General features: G+C 37.0%; 1 protein-coding gene across 7 annotated transcripts; it reads right to left on the bottom strand.

Moving 5' to 3' along the window:
* On the bottom strand, positions 7706 to 10561 carry LOC107645943 (protein SAR DEFICIENT 1). 7 transcript variants are annotated; one of them, XM_021103997.1, is made up of 8 exons: positions 10138 to 10560; positions 9890 to 9987; positions 9298 to 9791; positions 9063 to 9223; positions 8762 to 8983; positions 8534 to 8675; positions 8014 to 8453; positions 7706 to 7846 (listed from the first exon to the last, which is right to left on the bottom strand). In XM_021103997.1, the coding sequence occupies exons 1-7, from the start codon at positions 10303 to 10305 to the stop codon at positions 8041 to 8043; spliced, it is 1698 nt and encodes a 565-aa protein (XP_020959656.1). In that variant the 5' UTR covers positions 10306 to 10560; the 3' UTR covers positions 7706 to 7846; positions 8014 to 8040. The 7 variants fall into 7 exon arrangements, with proteins under 7 accessions (XP_020959656.1, XP_020959658.1, XP_020959661.1 ...); XM_021103999.1 differs by having other exon boundaries at positions 8014 to 8441; positions 10138 to 10549; XM_021104002.1 differs by having other exon boundaries at positions 8014 to 8441; positions 8534 to 8654; positions 10138 to 10542.

The raw sequence follows: 13636 nt of genomic DNA, 5'->3' as shown, positions 1-13636 counted from the left end.
TTATATTTATACTAATTTAAACAAAAATAATTATAAAAATTTTAATTTTCATAACTAAAAAAATAAAAAAAATTACACACAATACTAACATACTCGTTTAGATAATCTGCAATGTGTTTATTTTTATTGTCTTCTCCTATCTTCCACTTCTCTATTTCTCTTTGGCTGCTACATTCTCTCTCTCTCACTCAAATGTTAAATTTTTCAAATAAAGTAGTATGAAAAATGCTGGAAAGGTCACATTGTTTATAGTTACTACTAGTCCATTTTCGCTATCAAAAAAAGCAAAATCGAAAAAAAAGAATTTATGACCTATTTACGCTATTAGAATCTGCACAAAGAGTAGTCTCCATTAGGGAGCTCTTCTTCTCTCAATAGGAGAATCATCCAAAAATTTCGGGTTCTTCTCCAATAGGGAGTCAGTTCGTTCAGTTTTAATACCCACAACTATAATCTCCTACTATCCTCCATCAATCTTGAGCTTTCAAACCACTGGAAAACCTGTAAAACACAACAACATATATCGAGCAACCTTCAACATGCATAGCAAGGAAAAGTAATCAAGCTCAACAAGCCTGGAGAGCTGGGGTATAAGAAAGACTGCTTAAATGTGGTGGGTAAGATAATAGGTGATAAGGAGATAAGTTTTAAAGCATGTAAGAATGCTCTTCTGGGAATGTGGAAAAACCCACAAGGTGTTGCAGTCACTGACATCGGTTCGAAGAAAATGTTGTTCAGTTTTAAAGATAGGAAGAGAGGGCTGCAGATTATGCAGAATAGGCCATGGAATGTCAGAGAAAATATGGTCAATCTCAGATTATGGAGGGAAGGTGAATCAGTGTTTGAAGTTGATCATGACTTAATGGAGTTTTGGATTCAAATACATGGCATCCCACATGACTTCATGGACAAAGAGACAGGTACTCTTATTAGAGAAATGTTGGGAGTATTGGCCGAGGCTGAAGATCCAAAAATGGATGGCGTACTGAGGAGACCATATATGAGAATCAGCGTTAGCGTCAACATCACCAAGACTCTACCTACAGGCTTCTAGTTAGACAGAGAGGAGTTTCCACCTTTGTGGGTCTTCTTCAGGTATGAGAGGCTACCGGATAGCTACTATTTCAATTGTGGTATTTTAAAGCATGAGAAGAAGACATGTAAGAACCCAACAGTCATGGCATACTGGGACCCTACTAAGAAGAAGTATTCACCAGGGCTGGGGGTAGGTCAAAGTCGACCAGGTTCAACCAGGGGAGGAGAAAGCTCAAAACAACAAGGATGTAGAGAGGAAAAGGAGGAGCTGGCGCGTGAGCAACAGAACCTGAAAAGCGAGAATGCTGAGAAGCAGAGCTCTAAGGAGAGTAGGATAAGGGCTGAGTGAGTACAGCAGCAGAAAATCAGGGAGGAGAGTGTCTGGAAAAACCAAATAGGGAGAGAGAAAGAGATGGCAGATGCAGATGAGCAGGTAGAAAAAGTACCAAAAATCCCTGATTTTCAGGGAGTTAGGGATACACAGCCTGACCTATGAGCAGTCTATAAATTGAAAAGTCTTATTGAGGAGATAAGGGCAAGAAATAATGAATGGGCTAATAACAATAAGGCTTAGAAGGGAGAAAAAAATGATTAAGGTACAGAAGTCAAGGGGGAATGGCCCAACAAAGGATATTAGGCCCAACACAGGGGCAAATCTTTTGCAAGCAAGGAACGTGGAAGGAAGTTGCCTGAAGCATTATACAATAAAGGAAGGGGAGGTGAATATCTATAAAATTACAAATTGGAGGTTGGGCCAGGAGAATAAAAAAGGAAAAGAAACCATAGGTCAGGAATTAAAAAGACTTATGTTAACAAGTATGTGATGGCAGAGTGGAGAGGAAGGAATTTCAAGATCTGTTGAAAAGTGGAATGGAGGAGGACAAACTAAAGAAGCCATCCGAGGAAGTGCAGAATAAAGAACATGAATCAGGGGGTAAGCATGTTGTCTGGGGTGAGAATGTCTACTATGTTGAGTTAGCAAGTGATGAAGATCAAGAGGAAGGAACAGAAGCACATACAGATTGGAAAACACAACTAGCTAAGAAGCTGGAACTGAAGCTGAAGTTAAAAAGGAAAAGGGAAAACATACAGGTGCCGTTACTAACACACAGGGAATGGAATGAAGAACAAGATGACAGGGAGCCCAAGAAATTGAAGAACAACAACACTTTTTTGGATTTAGGGGAGTATCAGCTAGCAATGCATGATTTTAATCAATTTAAGGGAGGACAAATGACTGAGGAGGCGGACCTTAACATGCCCCAACCTCAGCCATGAGTATAATTAGCTGAAATTGTCGGAAAATTGTGGCTGCCCCAACAATCTCTGAGTTATATAATCTATGTAAAAAAGTAAAGCCGCTTTTAATGTTTTTAATGGAAACTAGGACCAGTAAAGAAAAAATGAATAGGATAAGAAGGAGGCTTAAGTTTGACAGTATGTTTTACGTAGAACTCCGGGGCTTGTCCGGTGGACTATGTTTGCTATGGATATTTAATATCACTATTAATATTTACGAGTGGTGTGATAACTATATTAAAGCTAATATTAACATCAATAATGATATGAAATAGCAGGGTATTTTTGTGTATGGGAATCAAGTTTTTCACAAGCGAAGAAAACTATGGCAGGAGCTTACGGTAAGTAACATAAGCAAGGAGGAACCTCAAGCTTATTTGGGAGACTTAAATGATATATTAAGTCAAGATGAGAAGGTAGGTGTCCATCCACAACCAAAGATCTATTTAGAAACGTTTAGAAAGTTTGTAGATGATAATGGTTTAATGGATGTAGACCTTAAAGGAAGTAAATACACTTGGTTCAATAATCCAAGAAATAATTTTATTACTAAGGAAAGACTAGATAGGGTGTTAGTGAATTGAAAATGGCTGTAGAGATATCATAATGTTATTCTAAAGGCTGCTCTAGCTATAAGTTTAGACCACTATGCGCTAATTTTGGAAACTCAACCGTGAGTTCGGATAAAAAAAAGATTTCAAGTTTGAGGTATTTTGGGCAGAGCATAAAGAGTGCAAAGAGGTGATCAAGAAGAGTTAGCAACAGGATGATGGAAACAGAAATTGTTGGAGTCAATTCACAAGGAAGAGAAATAGATGCAAAAGGGACTTGATGGAATGGAGCAGACAGAAGTTTAAGAGAGAAAATAAAGAAATAGAAAGAAAGAAAATAGAGTTACATCATATTTAAGAGGCCGATATGACGGAAAGAGATCAGAGAAGAGAGAGAGAATTGAAGACCCAAATTTCAGAACTTTGAAAACAAGAGAGAAAATATTGGGAACAAAGATCAAGGCTGAAATGGTTAAAATGGGGTGACAAAAACACCGCCTTCTTTCATACAACAACCATTCAGAGAAGAATCAGGAATAGAATTGATAAAGTGTTAGATGAAACAGGTCAGTGAATCTAAGGAGAAGTAGACATTATGAGGTTAGTAAAAATGTATTATTCTAATTTATTTACTTCTGAAGGGGATAGGAACCTGGAAGAGTGTGTAAAAGAAATACCTAGGAGAGTCACTAGAGAGATGAATGAGGAGCTGATGGCAAAAATTAATGGTGAGGAAATAAAGGAGGTGGTCTTTAGTATGGGAGGTTTAAAAGCTTTGGGGCTAGATGGATTAAATGGTTTATTTTTTCAACAACACTGAGATGTTTTGAGCAAAGAAGTTTGTGGTTTAGTGAAGCAAATTTTTAAAGATGGTAGTATACCTGAGGACTTAGGGGAAACAACTGTTGTTTTGATTCCTAAAGTGAGTCAACCGAAAAGCCTGAATCATCTTAGACCCATAAGTTGTTGTAATTTTATATATAAGATTGTAACAAGGGTCTTGGTGGGGAGATTAAGGAAAGTGCTTGATGTCGTCATCTCTCCAGTTTAGAGTGCGTTTGTTAAAGGAAGACTCATACAAGATAATATAGTTATAGTGCAGGAAGCTTTTCATAAGTTAAACAGAAAAGGAGATTCGAGAAGCAAAGACTTAGCCATCAAATTGGATATGAATAAGGCCTATGACAGATTGGAATGGAAGTTCTTGCAAAGGGTCATGGAAGAGTTTGGTTTCAGCAATGAATAGGTGAAGTTAGTGATGAGCTGTGTAAAAAGTGCTACATATAGATTCAAAATAAATGAAAAACTGTCTACCAAGATCTTTCCTCAAAGAGGTCTCAGATAGGGAGATCCTCTATTACCCTATCTCTTTATCTTGGCAGCTGAAAGCTTCACTATTCTCATGGATAAGGCGATGAGGGATAATCTTATTTCTGGAATAAGGTTAGCCCAATCAGCACCGGTCATGACTCATTTGTTATTTACTGATGATTGTATAATTTTTGCAGGTGCACAAGAAGATGAGATTTATCAACTTATTCAGATTATAAATAAATACACAGAGGCATCGGGTCAAAGAATCAACACTGAGAAATCTGGGTTGATTTTTGGAAGCCAAGTACCTATACAGAAGAGGTGAACATTGAAGAGATCACCGGAATGACATCGTGAGAGGATCCTGGAAGATACCTAGGGTTATCGGCGAGATGGAGAAGATCCAAAAATAGGGTTTGGAGTAGATAAAGGAGAAGATACTAGACAAGATACAATGATGGAAAGAAAAACTATTAAATCAAGCCAGAAAGGAGGTTTTGATAAAAGCGGTAATATAAGCGATTCCAGCCTACGCTATGAACATCATCAAATTCCTTAAATCCTTTTGCAAAAGAGTTGAAGCAGCAATTGCGAGATTCTGGTGGACAAGTAATGGAAAGGAAATAAGCATTCATTGGAAGAGCTGGACAAAATTGACAAAGAGTAAAATAAATGGAGGTTTGGGGTTTAAGGATTTTGAATGCCAAAACATTGTTCACTTGGCTAAACAAGCATGGAGACTACTAAATGAGGAGGATGCAATCTGGGCTAGGATACTAAAGGCCATTTATTATCCTAATTGCAGCCTTTGGGAGGCAGGAGAAGGAAGGAACACGTCATGGATATGGAAGAGCTTGTTGGAGGGAAGAGATTTCTTTAGAAGGAAGGGTAGATGGAGTGTAGGGATTGGAGTGAATATAGATATTTAGGATGACAATTGGGTGGTATGGATAGATAATTTGGGGAGAGGCGGAGAAGGTCGAATTAGAAGAGTGAGCGAGTTGATAAGAGAGGGGGAGGGCTGGGACGCGAATAGAATTCAGGAATTATTTCTGGGGAATATAGCTGAACTGATCACCAGGACACCCATCAGCCTGATTAATAAGAAAGATCATTTTGTCTGGCCATATAGCAACGACGGACAATACTCAGCGAGATCAGGCTACCATTCTGCGAAGGAGGAGAAAGATACAAAGGAAGAGACAAAGCTCAGCAAAGCTTCGACAAGTCAGAATTTGAGGGAGGTCTGGGAGACTATTTGGAGACTACCAGTGCCACAAAAGGTTAGAATGTTCTTGTGGAAAGTAGTGCATAGAATTCTGTCAGTGTATACGAATTTGTATAAGCGAAAATGTGCAGTTAAACTCTCGTGCAGCATATGCCAGGATGAGGACAAAACCATCGAACATGCGTTACTTTTGTGTCCGTGGACTAGAGTGGTGTGGTTCGGATCTAGCCTTCAAATTGTGCCTACAGCCTATAATGTGTCATCTTTTGAAAAATGGATGATGGATATAATTCAACAAATAAAGAGCAGGACATGGAAGGATCGGGAAAGAATTTTGTGTAAGTTGGGATGTGTTTGTTGGTGTATATGAAAAGTAAGGAATCAGTACATTTTTCAGCAAACAAGAGTCAATCCAGAACAGGTAATAATCAACTCAAATCATCTAGCAACAGAATACCACAATGCAACAAGGAGATGCAACACAGACAATACACTAAGGCTGAGAGGAAGAGAATTACCTGGAGGCCTCCACCACACAACAGGTTGAAGGTAAATACAGACGCTGCTTTCCATAGGAAAACAGGCACGGCAGCTTCAGCAGTCGTTGTTAGGAACTGGCAGGAAAATATCATTATTGGGACAACATCAACATTCACCACAACATCAGCATTAGCAGCAGAAGCTCAAGCATACAGAGAGGCACTCATTCTCATTAAAAATCTACAAATAGGGAATTGTATAATTGAAACAGATTGCTTACCTCTGATTCAAGCTATTAAGGCTAGAATGTCCATAGTGGAAGCGGACACAATCATCAGAGACATTCTCCAACTGCTAGACGAGGCTTCGGACGTGGGAGCTACCTGGACTCCAAGGAAAGGCAACAAATTAGCTCACCAACTGGCAGCAATGGAGGCAAAGGAGCAACAGGGCCAAGAATCTGAACGCTACTGCAGGAGCTTCAGGGCGGATCCATCACCAGGTGCTTCAACATTGGGCGTTTGCGGCGAAGTGCGGTAATAGAGGAACCCACAATGAAATAGTGCAGATTCGGGTTAAGGACAACAACGAGGAAGAACGGTTGAGGCTTCAGATCCATGCATCAAGACTTTCGCCTGTTGATGAAACCTCCGGCAACAACGGCAAAGCTCTGACATAGTGTAATAGAAGAAGATGAGCTTAGGTTCCATTAGGGTCAGGCTCCAAGGGGTCGAGTTTTCGGGAGAGTTGGGTTCTGGTTGTTAGGCCGGGTCAGCTCTCTAGCCCATAACCATGTCCAAAAAAAAATCAGCACAAATATCATAATTTTCGTATTCATTTTTTGTGTTAGTAAATTTGTAATTAAATATTTAAAATAATAAGATTCTGTTTAACACAAGTATCTTTATATAAAATGTTTTTAACATCTTTAATCGAGTAAATGCTTCTAAAAAATATAAAAAAAAATTAAATAATAAAATAATTTGGCAATTTTTTTTATCCAAGATATCTTATCAGTCTATCACTTTAACAGTCCATGTAAACTAAAGTTGATGACTAAATATTAATTCATTTATATCGCAGTAATATCGTACTGACAGAACCCAGAAGGCTATTAACATTTTTAAAAGTACTTTCAAAGTGTTTTTTTGTAGATAAATAAAAAGAAGGATATTATATTATTATTGCGACAACGGTGACAAATTACTTGTGAGTTGTAACAACTAGATGAGATCTGAGTAAAAGTTTTGGTTTTATGAAAAAGGAAATATGTAGATGGAAGCTGAAAAGTTATGTTAGCGTGCGAATTGGAGGAGGAGGGACACAACTGACCTGAGCTGAAGCTATTATTGCTTTTGCTGACTGCTGATGAGACCAGAACTCCTCTATTGGCTCACACATACATCATTTTCTTCGCATTCAACTCGGATCTGTATTTCTACTTACTTAGATGAGTTGTGTTGTTTGTTGTTGGAAATGTAAGCCTAAGAAATAAGAATACATACATATATGGCTGGAGAGTGGAGGCCGGAGAAGGAGAAGTGGCCATGAGACTATTAACGGACTTATCACTTGAACATAAATTAATGGCAGTACTGCTATTTCAATTGTTATCATTATTATTTTGTCTGTTTCGGTGTGGAGGAATGGTGGTGGGGAATCTTGTCTTCTACCATACCACGTGAGGCATTGCAAATAATATAATGTAGTTTAGGCAACATTATGTCACTTTATTTTCGCTCTATGTTAATAATATAAATTTTTCCATTCAATTGTATATCTAAAATGCGAAGCAATATTGAATTGAACTTGGAACCAGATAGAATAATAAGTAGAACCATTAATTACATTCACTGAGGGATGATTATTTACGTTACAGCTTGATACATACATACAGATCCAACAAATAAAGAAATAAAGAAATTGAATAATGAATAACATATCAATGGAAAAGTGTAAGGCCAGCAACTTTGTTAAATTCTGTCCAGCATGTAACCAGCAAAGAAAAGTGAGTTATTGGATAAATCTCACACCAATCTTACACCATTAAAATAATCTTTAATGGCTATTTGATGGCTACAAATCACAAAAGTTGCTGGCCTAGCATTATCAATTTTAGATGAGTTTCTAGCATTACTGATAGGGAACAAGAAGCTTGGGCTTCCTTTTGGCGGCATAGAGAATGGCCCATTTAAGAACATTACGAATGACAGCAGTTCGGATTTTAGCCCACACAGTGTTGCACCCACCTTTGCTTGAATAATGAACATCAAAGATAGGGAATGAATCGTTGGATGATGTTGCCCCATAATCACCTCCAACATAGTAAGAGGGGTAAACTGGGTCCGAGTAATTTGGATACGGATCAACCTGTATTGCATTCATGCTGATGTTGCTCCATCCGCTATCGTCAACGAACTCTTCCCATCCCACCTGATGTTGACTGGAACACCCTACTTGCTCGTTAACACTCTGTGCGCCTTCACCAATATATGATGCTGTCGATGCCGATGCTTGAACCATTTGTGCTTGCCCTACTCCTTGCCCTGCACATTCACATAATTATCAACAACTTACATTAATTAATATTAATAGGTGTGTATATATCTATATATTTATGCAATACCTTGCTGATGAGAAACTGGGAAATCAAAGTTTTCCAGAGATTGACCCGCTGAACTTGCGCCAAATGGCTTCAAATCCTTCAAGTTCTTGTATGCTTGCCGCTTTGCAGTTTCCACCCAACGCTGCCATTCACATGCACAAGTCTTTTCATCAAATTAGGCACTATATAATTATGATCTGATATTGAAACCGTGGCCGCACAAGAGGATACAGAATAAAAAATACAAACCTTGCCTTCCGAACTCAAAGACTCTAGGCTGCAAAAATTTTGGCCATCAAATGAAATCGCCACAGGCTCATAGATGCAATTTAAGACAAGGGATGCTGCTATTGGTTGCTCTGCTGTTCCTGCGAAATACTGATAGATGTAGCGCTCATCATTATCTATGGCACAAGACTTGGCATGCTCAATAATCTTCTCCCACGACTTCCCCGGAATGTGGCCGGTTTTCTAATTCCACAAGCAGAAACGTCAGATTAGCATATACATGTACATATAACAAATTGCAAAGCTACATGCCAATCTATACCTGTTTTAGTGAAGCTTGGTCAGTTGTGAGCAAGCGCAACAGATCCTTGACAGTTTTGATTCCATTCGAGGACAGCTGCTTGCGGATCGGACCATTTTTCGCTATCTTACGTAGACAACTCACCTTGTCATCCAACGAAGGACGATCCGGTTTCTCATTTGCTGACATATATTACAAGTAAAAGATCAGTAGACACCAAATATGACATCAGAAAGAATAAAAAAGACTTACTCACCCACTCCTCGCTTATCCTTCACCCTTATACGCTCGCTTCTTGCTTCCTTGATGTCTGCTGCAGGGGATGAATTCGATGACAGTACCTTAATTCCAAGCCGGAACTTGCCGCTTCTTGTCCAGCAAGAGTTATCAGTAAACTCAACATTCTTGAAAAAGCCAACTCCATTTTCCATGGTAATAACCGTGTCTCCCTTGAGTAATGGTCCTTTTCCTTCTCTTGGACTTTCTATGTTGCTATTGAATTCCTCAGCAGTCCAATCCTCACTTTCAAAATCACCCTTCAGGACACACAGCTGGACCTTCAAGGAGTTCGTTACCTTGATGTTCTGAATTGTGGCATCACACACTGCAACCTGGAGCGGAGAACTGTCCTCTGCTGTGATGCTGATCTGTGTGAAAATGGTTGCAGGCAACCCTTTCATCAGACATAACTGCAATGATCTGCCTCTACCAGCTGCTGGACTAATCTGCCCCCTGACCGATAATCCATCACTAAGTTTGAATCACAAAAAGAATATTTCTAATTAAATACATGGTTCTCTATACAAACGAGATATATGTACACAAACATAGTTAAAATGGAAACATACCATGGAGAAGGTAGGTAACGCTGCAGTATAGGTGGAATCACCTGTTCCAGCATACGTGGCATCACCTGTTCTAGCATAGGTGGCATCATCTCCTGTAACTGGTTTAAGAGAAAAAAGAACAATCAATAACACCTTTTTTTTTCCTTCCAAAAACTTAAGGTTAAGTTTCTCAATATGGAAATAAACAAACAAACAAACAAACAACCAACTCACTTCAGCTATAAACAGATAATAGATTAAATACTCACCACTTTCCGAATTACAGGTTCCAAGATCAACGCCATGTGATTGGTGGAATCAAGAGAAGAGAGGTACCGGGTGTCTGGTAGTGCTGCTTTTCGTTTACAAAGAGGGAGCTGAAGGTCTCTCTCATCATTACCCTCATCGCTTAATGATCCTCTCTTGTTTGGTGCCATTCAATGATTCTTTCTAAACGCAACTTCTGTGTGAAGAGCGTTTTTCTTGGTCAAAGTGATTCTCGCAACCAAAAACAAAAAAGCTAGTTCTACACTTGTAGTAGTAGACAATTTCACTCAACTAGTCTTGGTTTCAGAACTAGTTAGAACAAGAAAGATTCAAGCTCAAATCCAGAAACTCTAAACTGTGACAATCACGCAACATTACTTTCGTTTTCACTTGCTTTTATATATGTGAATTGTGAACCTGGGAAGAGTCCTCATTTCTCATCTATCTCTCCCGCGTCAACTCCTAAAGTCAAGAGATATCAAAAATAAAAGTAAAAATAAAAATAGTAATTGTAATGCAGATACACTATAAAATAGCTTACTAAAGCATTATACCTTTTTTAATTCATATCAAAGAATTATTAAATGTTTCCATTAATGTATTATATGTGTATAAGATTTCATGAACCTGCACCAGCACTACACAGGATCATCACTTATTTTTATATTAGTATTAGTAAAATCTCTGGAAATTTAATGATTTTGAAATCTCTTGAGACAAAACCGCGTTGCTACCTATGGAGGAGAATGCTTGATGGCCAAGTATCCAAAAGGATACAAATTTTGGCAGATTGAGAAAATTATGAATCCTCTATGTGTTCATGATTTTAGTTTGGTTATGTATATTTATTTTATTGGTGACGTGAATAAAAATAATTATTTTTTTATTTTTTTTGGTGACTTATTATTTTTTTATTAAAAATGTGGATGATCATCTAAAAAAATAAATATAATTAAATAATTGTATAAAAAATTTCAGTATATGAAAAATGAAAAATACTAATTGAACTAAGTTATTTTTGTAACAAAATCTTTGTATTTTTCTTATGTCTCTCCTTTTTCTCTTTCTTTTTTACCAACTAAAATTTCTAGTTATCAAAACTATTGGCCCAACTTAATTGAATTTTATTACCAAAATAACTTGTCATATATCAAAATTAAACACTTTAGTTAATAACTCAGAAAAGGAATGGTGATCTAATAGTGTGGGGAACAAAATTTCCATAAACCCCGCGTAACTGAGCCATGCCGGTGTTCCTTTTGAAAGTTAAGGTTAGAAATTGGAACCGGAGGCAAAGCTAATCACGTTTCTGTCTTTGTAAACATTTAATATCATAGGAAAATTTAGTCCTCTGAAACTTCTTGGAAAAGTGTTCTTGTTAATTACCAAGAATCTTCCTTTCTGTTTTGTGGCTAATCTATAATCGGCGAAGGTTTGTGATGCTTAAGAAAAGAAAAGAGAAACAATGGTTATCCTATTCTTTTAATATATATGGAACAAAAATATAACTTTACAAGATTAAAACTAGATATTAGATTATTATTATTATTATTATTTATCTTTTTTTTTTTGTATGATTCAGATGACCATGTGCGGCTCACTTTTTCTATACTGAAATTTTATGTTACCAAAGTTCTTGCATTTAATAATAGTGAAAAAAGGTAACCTCCTTGCATGTATTGAGGTTAAACATAAGTAAATAACACACATTTACACAACAATAAGAATATTAAATATTCTTCACTCTCTTTCATATTATTCTCTTTCTTATATTCTTTACTACAATATTATTAAATATATCTATTAATATAGTAATTCTAGTAAACATTACTACTAGAGCCATCTAATTATATTTTCATACTTTATATTTGTTATCTTTTCCTTATTTATTTATTTAGTTATTTTACAACACATTATCAGCACGAGACTCTGATCAAATTTTAGGAATACTCAGGTAAAATTTTTTTATTATGTCGAAACTCTCTCATCTTGAATTCAATGCTCTTGATTTATCTGGAAACACATATTTATCATAGATATTAGATGCTGAAATCCATCTTGATTCAATGGATCTTGGAGATACCATTAAGACTGAAAATAATGCATCCCACAAGGATAAAGCCAAAGCCATGATTTTCCTTCGTCGTCATCTTGATGAAGGATTGAAAAATGAATATCTCACATTAAAAGATCTTGCCGATCTTTGGAAAGATCTTGAAGAAAGGTATTGTTACGATAGGTAACCGGAGATTAATGGGCTGGACACGTTAGGCTGGCCCAATCGTCTAAAGAGGGAAGCCTTCGTAGGGAATCACGTTCCTGGCCTCCTGATGAGCGAATATTTTATACGCTTTTGGGGGTTAATTTCATATAGTTTTTAGTGTGTTTTAGTTAGTTTTTAGTTTATTTTCAGTAGTTTCTAGGCAAAATTCATATTTCTGGACTTTACTATGAGTTTGTGTGTTTTTCTGTGATTTCAGGTATTTTCTGGCTGAAATTGAGGGAGCTGAGCAAAAATCTGATTCAGGCTGAAAAAGGACTGCTGATGCTGTTGGATTCTGACCTCCCTGCACTCAAAGTGGATTTTCTGGAGCTATAGAACTCCAAATGGCGCGCTCTCAATTGCGTTGGAAAGTAGACATCCAGGGCTTTCCAGCAATATATAATAGTCCGGAAAGCAGAATTTCAGAAGACAAAGCATCTCCAAAACTCCAACATATTCTCCATCATTGCATACAAGTATAATTTGTGTTCTGCCCTTTTATTCCTTGCAATCAAATTTGATAAGTGAATTATTTTATTGTTTTCCTGACTAAGAGTTACAAGATAACCATAGATTGCTTCAAGCCAACAATCTCCGTGGGATCGACCCTTACTCACGTAAGGTATTACTTGGACGACCCAGTGCACTTGCTGGTTAGTGGTACGAGTTGTAAAAAGTGTGATTTACAACTCGTGCACCAAGTTTTTGGCGCCGTTGCCGGGGATTGTTTGAGTTTGGACAACTGACGGTTTATTTTATTGCTTAGATTAGGAAAAATTTTTCTTTTTGGTTTAGAGTCTTTTATTATTTATACCTTGTTAAAACACTTTAAACTTATAGCTCAATTAGCTAGAGCGTGGTGCTTATGTTCTAAGTAATTGGCTAGCCCATTTTTAAAATCTTTTTCAAAAATAATTTTTCTTTGAATAAATCTTGTGCCAAACTTTAAGTTTGGTGTTTTCTTGCTGATTTTTCTTTGTTTTTCGAAAATTTTAGTTTGGTTTTCTAAAAATTTTAAGTTTGGTATTCTCTCTTCATGTTCTTGTGTTCTTGTGAGTCTTCAAAGTGTTCTTGAGTTTCCTTGTGTCTTGATCTTAAAATTCTTAAGTTTGGTGTTCCTCGGCGTTTTCCCTCCAAAATTTTCGAAAACAAGGAGCATTAGATCTAAAAATTTTAAATCTTGTACTATCTTATTGTTTTTCTCTCTCCTCTTTAAATCCAAAAATATCTTTTCTCTC

Source organism: Arachis ipaensis, chromosome B06, assembly GCF_000816755.2.
Source record: "Arachis ipaensis cultivar K30076 chromosome B06, Araip1.1, whole genome shotgun sequence".
In the NCBI taxonomy this organism is placed as follows: Eukaryota; Viridiplantae; Streptophyta; class Magnoliopsida; order Fabales; family Fabaceae; genus Arachis; species Arachis ipaensis.
The sequence above is the reverse complement of the archived record's forward strand: the minus strand, read 5'-3'. Positions and strand labels throughout refer to the sequence as shown.

Excerpts from the sequence above, each read along its gene's own strand:
- LOC107645943 (XM_021103997.1), bottom strand. The coding sequence starts at position 10,305 with ATGGCACCAAACAAGAGAGGATCATTAAGCGATGAGGGTAATGATGAG. Across the intron at positions 9,224-9,297 it reads GAAGGATAAGCGAGGAGTGG|CAAATGAGAAACCGGATCGT; the intron begins GTGAGTAAGTCT and ends AATATATGTCAG. Across the intron at positions 8,454-8,533 it reads CCCAGTTTCTCATCAGCAAG|GGCAAGGAGTAGGGCAAGCA; the intron begins GTATTGCATAAA and ends GTGAATGTGCAG.